Source organism: Nicotiana tomentosiformis, chromosome 6, assembly GCF_000390325.3.
Source record: "Nicotiana tomentosiformis chromosome 6, ASM39032v3, whole genome shotgun sequence".
Classification (NCBI taxonomy): Eukaryota; Viridiplantae; Streptophyta; class Magnoliopsida; order Solanales; family Solanaceae; genus Nicotiana; species Nicotiana tomentosiformis.
The window spans coordinates 15,955,561-15,964,001 of NC_090817.1; the positions used below are offsets into that span (position 1 = coordinate 15,955,561).

The 8,441-nt window shown below is 41.1% G+C and overlaps 1 protein-coding gene across 1 annotated transcript; it reads left to right on the forward strand.

The window, feature by feature from the left end:
- Nucleotides 1-3,837: 3,837 nt before the first annotated feature.
- Nucleotides 3,838-8,154, forward strand: LOC138893611 (uncharacterized). The gene is made up of 7 exons (XM_070178255.1): nt 3,838-4,014; nt 4,096-4,239; nt 4,309-5,307; nt 5,497-6,043; nt 6,133-6,256; nt 6,610-7,127; nt 8,081-8,154. The coding sequence occupies exons 1-7, from the start codon at nt 3,838-3,840 to the stop codon at nt 8,152-8,154; spliced, it is 2,583 nt and encodes an 860-aa protein (XP_070034356.1).
- The last annotated feature ends 287 nt before the right edge of the window (nt 8,155-8,441 follow it).

The window sequence follows — 8,441 nt, forward strand, 5'->3', positions numbered from 1 at the left end:
CTTCTTGAGTTGAATTTAATCGATTTGGCTCTTTTCCCATGCTCCTGCAAGTAAGCATATTTTTATCAGTTTTCAAAAATACCTTTAAGCATTTTTTAGATAAAGCTAAAGTAAAAGAGTGCAAATAAGTAGTCAAAATCCCTACTTATCAGGAGCTTCAATCCCAATTGGGCTTGGCTATTTCTGATAAAGCAAACTTAGCCAATAAACTCGAGGCGGCCAAATCTGAGGTGGCCGTGACCAATACCAAAGCTGATGCTAAAGTGTCCCAATTTAAGGTCGACATTGAGGCTATTCAAGCGCAGGCCAAGAGCGTGGTGGATCATGGAAGGTGGCAAGCTCGAAGGGAAGTGATGGTAGGGTATAATTATGTATTTTGGCCACTATTTGCATTCTAATTTGCTGCACTTTACTGATGTTTGAGTGCTAAATGGTAGTAAATTGCTTTGACTAATTGATATATGTTTTTGCAGGAGAAATTTGGGCTAAAATGAGGTTCAGAATCGTTTTGAGCTAATATGGAGTGTTGGGGCCAAGTAAAAGATTATGGAGTACATTGGGAGCTCGTTCGATGATCAACAGAGGTTCGCACATTTAAAAAGAAGAAATAAAATGAGAGCACAAAATAGCCCAGGTGCGCGGCCGCACACTGGGCCGCACAAGTGAGGCAGAAACTTTCAAATGTGCGTGGCCAGATGCGCGGTCACCTGCCCAGGTGCGCGGCCGCGCACGTCTCTCCGAGAAAAAATTTTGGAAGGCTAACTTCGTAATTTTGGGGGCGACTTTCCTTGACCTATATGAAGCCCAACTCATCTAAAAAGAGGGTATCTTGATTTTGCGAAGTAATTTTGAAGGGAGAAGAAGACGGAAGCAACGATAGATCGATATACTTGATCAAATTCACTAAATACGAAAGTTTGGGTGAAATTTGAGAATTGTAATGTCTTCTTGTTCTTCTAGTACTCTCGTTTTGAATACTTTCTTTGTTATGGAGTAAGTCTCCTTACCGTTGTTGACGGATGTTGTGAATTAATCATTATTTTGGGTTTTACTCTATGTTAATTGCCCGACTTGAATGAATGAGTTTTTAATTCAATTGCACGGCTTAATGTAGCCTTACTTTAATCGAAAGAGAAGTTTACTACTATTGGCTTTATGTTATCTTTATCGGGTTGATTTTACGTCTTTTCTAAGTAATCGAAAGAGCGTAAGGAGTTATTGATTTACCCAGTACATGAGAATAATCGAGAGGTATTCTCTGAAAGATCATTCATTCACTAATTTTGTGCATACATTCATAGGTCCTATTATTGGGTAACCTAAGAGAATCAAATTCATTCGGAAGAAGAATTGAAATCTTTGAAGTAGCCTAATCATATGTTGAAATCGAAAGAATCAATAGAAGTTAAGAGTTAAATCTAGCATAGAGTTACCCGGAACAATAGTTGATCACATATCTTGTCATCACCCTTCCTTCTCTCATTGATATTCCTTTATTTTTACTAATCATTCGGGTATCATCAGTTTCTTACAGCTGATAATCGTAGTTTATTTGTAGTCAATAATAACATAAATCAAAAGGTTGATTATCCTAGATAGTGTTAAGCTAGAGAATTAATAGAACATTATTGAAACCAATCCCCGTGGAGACGATTCAATACTATATTATCTTTGACTAGCGAGCCCAAGTTTATACGCCAGTTTTGCGCTCGTCAAATTTTGGTGTCGTTGCCGGGAATTGGCGACTAATAGTGTTTAAATTAGTTTTAAGTGCTAATTCAGGAACTACTTGATTTTATTTTATTTCTTTTTTAATGCTCTTTTCATCTGTGTGCAGGTAACGAGGTAAGTTCAGTGGTGTATGACTCGATCCTCTTCAAAGGACCTGGTTCCATACGACCCAGAGTTAGACAAACACCTGAGGTAGCTGAAAAGAGAGAAATGAGCGAGTGGATTATTGTTGGTTCAGTCTTCAACTCAGGATAAAATGGTAAACAACTAAGAGTTAGTAGACCTAGCTGCCAGAGAGGCAGCTCAGCATCAGGAAGCTCGGTTAGCAGCTAAAGCGGCCCGCAGAATTGCTGATGAAATGGTTGATGGAGAGAGAAGACTCAACCCCAACCAAATTATTGAGGATGACTTTGAAAATGCAGGACCTAGGCCTGGGAGATTACTGGGGCCTCCACCCATCGATGTCAACAATTTTGAACTCAAACAGGGAGTCATCCAAACCATTCAGAATAACTGCATCTTCAGAGGCAAACCCAATAAAGATCCCAACAACCATCTAATGGACTTTGATGAAATAATGAACACATTGCGCTACAATGGAGCATCACATGATCTATATACCTCAGAGCATTCCCGTTCTCGCTGAAGGATGATGCAAAGTAGTGGCTGAGAAGTTTGCCTACAGGGTCAATCCGTACGTGGGAGGAGATGACTACCAAGTTTTTGGAAACATATTTCTCGGCTGTAAAGACGGGAAGGATGAGAAATGAGATTCATAGTTTCAGCCAAGGCGAAGAGGAGACAGTGTTTGAAGCATGGGAAATATTTAAGGAGCTGCTGTGGAGATGCCCTCATAAAGGAATGGAGCAATGGATACAACTTCAGGACTTTTGGGACGGTCTAAACCCGTCATTAAGGAGATTATTAAATAGTGCAGTTGTAGGCCCTTTGATGAAGAAAACTTCGGAAGAGATTGTTACTCTCTTGAATGAACTATCCGAAGATGCAGATCAATGGTCCACAGACCAAGGGGATCTAAACAATTCTGCAGGGGTGGACAAATTAGAATCGACTGTAGCAATGCAGGCCCAAATAGTAGCAATGGCTAAGGACATCAAGCAATTGACTTTGGCTCAGGTGCAAACTCAACCACGGGTGGGTTGTGATATCTGTGGGATGGGACACCCTACACACGAGTGTCAAGATACAACTGAGGAGGTCAACGCTGTGGGAAATTTTAATAAAGGGAACTACCAAGGTGGGAACAATTTTAATGCTATGGGTCAAAGACATCTAGGTTTTTCGTGGAGTTCACCAAATGGGAGCTTGAATTCATGGTAGAAAAGTAATCTCATAGCACAGGGTCAGGGACCACTAGGTTTTCAGAACCAGCAGAGGCAACAATACCAGCCACCACATCAAAATCAGTCAAATATGGAAGATCTCATGAAGGCATTTATCAACAAAACAGATACAAAATTTGAGACTCAGGGTACAGCTATCCAAAACTTAGAAAGGTAAATGGGTCAGATTACAAATTTGTTGTCTGGGAGGGCTCCAGGGACTCTTCCATCCGACACTAAAAATAACCCGAAGGAAACAATCAAAGCAATATCTCTGAGAAGCGAAAAAGAATTGACTAATCCAATAGTGAAGGCTAAATCAGAAGTGGTAGACAAGCAGACTGAGACACCATCAGAGGAAAAGAATGAAGAGCAAAAGAGTCAGAATATCGGGGTGCAACAAGAAATTGAAGAAAGTAGACACATGTCAGCTCTACCTTTCCCTCAAAAGATGAAGCGTGAGAAACTTGACAAGTGTTTTGGGCGATTCTTGGAGATGCTCAAACAACTTTATGTTAACATACCGTTCACAGATGTACTCACTCAGATGCCCGCTTATGTAAAGTTCTTGAAGGAGATCTTGTCTAACAAGAGAAAATTGGAAGAGACAACAGTGGTCAAGCTGAATTCCCACTGCAATGCTATATTGCAAAACAAAATTCCTTAAAAGTGTGGGGACCCAGGAAGCTTCACCATACCATGCTCGTTGGGGAGTGAAAAGTTTGACAAGGCTCTCTGTGATTCAGGTGCGTCTATAAATCTAATGTGTCTGTCTGTATTCAAGAAACTGGAAGGTGAACTTGGAGTGATCAAGTCAATACCAGTGTCCCTACAACTAGCCGACCAGACCACCATTTTACCTGAGGGAATCATTGAAGATATTCTAGTGCGGGTGGACAAGTTTGTGTTCCTCATCGATTTTATTGTGGTGGATATGGAGGTGAATAAATAAGTACCTTTAATTCTGGGGAGACCATTTCTGTGTACAGGTAGAGCCATCATTAATATTTATGAGGGGCAGCTTATGCTTAGAGTGGGAACTGAGAAAGTAGTGTTCCAGATGAAGAGAATGATGAAATACCCTAGTGATGTAGTATTTTCCCACTCGTGTTTCAAGCTAGATATCATTGGGGAGCTTCCTGAGAAGTACAGGTCTGATAAGCTTGTAGGGGATACTCTAGAGAGGTGCATTACCCAGTCTGGCACAGTGAATGATGAAGATCCTTAAGTAAAGAAAGAGGATGAAGCTCTTGAAACAGAGGAGCAAGTGGTTGATGAGGATGAAATAAAAGAGGAGGCTTCTAAGCCCAATGTGGAATTGAAAGTCCTCCCCACTCACTTGAAATATGTTTTTCTTGAAACTAACAACATTCCTGTAATTATTTCTACTGATTTGACAGGTACACATGAGCAAAAACAGGTGGAGCTGTTGTCAAAGCACAAGAAGGCCATTGATTGGAGCATAGATGATATTCATGGAATCAGTCCAGCCATATGCATGCACAAAATCCATCTGGAAGAAAATAGCAAGGCAGTGGTGCAACCTCAACGCAAGCTTAAAACAACTTTGGAGGAGGTAGTGCACAAGGAGATCATCAAATTGCTAGATGCAGGAGTAATGTTTCCCATCTATGAAAGCCAGTGGACCAGTCCAGTACAGGTTGTGCCCAAAAATGGGGACATGACAGTGATAAAAAATGAAGATAATGAATTGATCCCCACGAGAACAGTCACAGGGTGGAGAATGTGCATTGATTATATAAGGTTGAATGGGGCAACAAGGAAAGACCACTTTCCAATCCTTTTTATTGATCAAATGCTCAAGAAGGTGGCTGGACATAGATGTTACTGTTTCCTAGATGGGTATTCAGGCTACAATCATATACCAATTGCCCCAGAAGATGTTGAGAAGACCACCTTCACTTGCCCGTCAGGTATTTTTGCTTACAGGAGGATGTCGTTTGGGCTATATAATGCACCTGCCACTTTTCAGAGGTGCATGATGTCTATATTCTCTGACTTAAACGGGAAGTGTCTTGAGGTGTTCATGGATGATTTTACCCTTTTTGGTGATGACTTTGAGGATTGTTTGATGAATTTAAAGCTCATGCTTGAACGTTGTGAAGCTACTCACTTGGTTCTTAACTGGGAGAAGTGTCACTTCATGGTAAATGAGGGAATTGTCCTGGGCCACAAGATAACTGCACATGGAATTGAGGTTGACAAAGCTAAGGTGGATGTTATTGCTAGGCTCTCCCCCCGACTTCGGTGAAGAGCATAAGAAGCTTCTTGGGACACGCTGGGTTCTATAGGAGGTTTATAAAAAAAATCGAGCATTACCGAGCCATTGACACAATTGCTAGCAAAGGATACCAAGTTTATTTTCAATGTGGAGTGCTTAAGAGCATTTGATTTGATAAAGGAAAAGCTTGTGAGTGCTTCTATTATGGTGACACCTGATTGGAGCCAGCCCTTTGAGATAATGTGTGATGCGAGTGATGTAGCTGTGGGAGCGGTTATGGGGCAACGAAGAGATAAAATGTTTAGACCCATCTACTATGCAAGCAGGACATTGAATGATGCTCAAGTAAATTATGCCACTATTGAGAATGAGTTTTTTGCCGTGGTCTTTGTTTTTGATAAGTTTAGATCATACATGGTGGGAAGCAAGGTAATTGTACACACTGATCACTCAGCATTGAAATACATGTTGAGTAAGAAAGAATCCAAGTCGCGTCTGATGCGGTGGGTGTTTCTTCTCCAAGAGTTTGATTTGGAAATAAAAGACAGGAAGGACATAGAAAATCAAGTCGCAGATCATCTATCTCGGCTTGAGAAGCCTCAAGTTGAAACAGTCGAAATAAAGGTAGAGTTCCCTGATGAGCAGATTTTTTCCATAGAAGAGGTTTCTGAAAGGCTACCATGGTATGCAGATATAGCCAACTTTTTGGCTAGTGGATGGTTACCCCGTGACCTCACTCGTGATCAAAGAAGAAGCTTCAAGGTGAGGTAAAAAGTTATTTTTGGGATGACCCATTCTTGTTTAAACTGTGTGCAGATGGGGTGATTAGACGATGTGTGCCTGAAGAAGAAATGGCAAGCATTCTATCTCATTGCCATGATGGAGCAACTGGAGGTCACTATGGTGGAAATCGCACTGCAGGAAAGGTCATGGAAATCGGGTTCTTTTGGCCTACTCTGTAGAAAGATGCACAGGCATATGTAGCTTCATGTGACAAGTGTCATAGAGCAGGTAACATTAGCAAGAAGGATGAAATGCCGCTCAACTCCATTCTGGTATGTGAAATTTTTGACGTTTGGGGCATCGACTTCATGGGTATGTTCCCACCGTTGCATTCTTATGAGTAAATCCTAGTAGCCGTTGACTACGTATCTAAATGGGTTGAAGTAATCCCTACTAGGACCAATGATTGCTCAGGTGGTGTGTGAATTTCTTAGTAAAAACATTTCTACCCGCTTTGGGACACCTCGAGTGATCATTAGTGACAATAGGTCACACTTTGTGAATAAGCAGTTTGCTGCACTACTACTCTAATTATGGGGTCACACACAAAACAGGAACCCCATACCATGCCCAAACTAGTGGGCAAGTTAAAGTTGCTAATCGGGAACTAAAACAAATTCTTGAAAAGACGGTCAGTGCTTCTCGAAAAGACTGGTCTATCAAATTGGATGAAGCACTATGGGCGTATAGATCTGCGTTCAAAGTGACCATAGGGATTTTACCATTCAAATTAGTGTATGGAAAGTCGTGTCACTTACTTGTTGAGATTGAACATAAGGCTTATTGGGCAATTAAGATGCTTAATCTTGATTTTAGTCTTGCAGGTGATCACAGGTTGGAGCAGATGCATGAATTGGAAGAGTTCAAACTGGACGCGTATGAAAGTAAGCGAATCTTCAAGGAAAAGACTAAAAAGTGGCATGATTGTCTGATTAGGCCAAAGGAGTTTCATGAAGGGACAAAGTCTTACTATACAATAGTAGACTCAAATTATTTCTCGGAAAATTCAAGTCTAGATAGACAGGACCGTATATGGTGAAGCATGTATCACCATACGGGGCGATTGAGATCCACAACCAAGACGGAACATAAAGCTTCAAAGTAAATAGGCACAAACTGAAGCCGTATCTTGCTCGAGGATTTGCATAGCAATCCTAGAGCATCAAAATCAACTGAGGATGCCTGGTTGAGTCAAGCTGACGACTATAACTCAGAACTGCCTCTGACCTTATAGTAGTTAGTGTGTATTATGAAGTAGTAGATATTAATCGGAAAAAGAAAAAAAAACGTGCGTGGCCGCGCACTTTTAGGACCCCACTACCAAACATGCACGGCCGTGCATTTTTGACCCCTTACTACCTCACGTCGCAGCCGTGCACCGACCACACATAGGTAAGTAATTTTTTTTATTTTTTCAATTTCGAACCTTCCCCTTTTCTTTTTAATTTCGGACCTTTCCCTTTTAAAACCCCCCAATTCTAAAATCCCCCCTTTCTCTCCCCTACACTAAACAACCCTAACCCTCCCCCTTCTCTCTTCTCTTCTCTACATAGCCCCATACTTAATTGAAGTGTATTCTTCCTTCCTCTTCCCAACCCAAATCCCCTCAAGCTCCCTTCAGGTAAGTGCCATGCTTTTCTCTCTTAATTTCTTTTATTTTATTTTCTTCTCCTTGACTTGTAGAGATTCTGTTTATTTCTTTTGTTTGCTTTTCTCTCTGTTGAGTTATACTTGTTTTGTATTGGGGTAATAGTTAAATTTTACCATGATGGGTTGGGTGTGTCATTGGTGAAGTTTTGTCCAAATTGGGGCTAAAGATTTGTTGTTTGGGAGTTTGGGTGAACTAGGCACATCAGGTGTTTGTTTAAATGCTCCTATGAATTTGAGAATCTAATTTAGTGACTAAGTATGCTGGTGAAGTCAGAGTAGCCACTCTTGGTTCACATATCGTGCTTTTAGCTGATGTTGGTGTTTGTTTCAGGTAGGACACCATCCAAGAAACGAAGAGCAACAGGTGCCTCCTCTAGTGGTCAAGCTGGCTCATCCCGGCCGTGAGTTTCTACAAATACTCGCCCATTTGAAAATAACAAGTTTGTATCCAGTGCTGCCCAGGAACGCTTATGTAAAAAGTCACCAAAAAAATCCATCCCGGAGAGGAAAATTTATATGGGGTCCCTCCAAAATGACTTCCCAAACATGTATCGTGAATTGGTCCGGCGAGGGCTGGGGATATTTTTTGAAGAACCAGACGAAGCAAATTTGATGGTTGTTTGGGAGTTTTATGCAAACTGCCCGGAATATGTTAACCATCTCTGCACGGTTCAAAAGAAGAGTGTGGACGC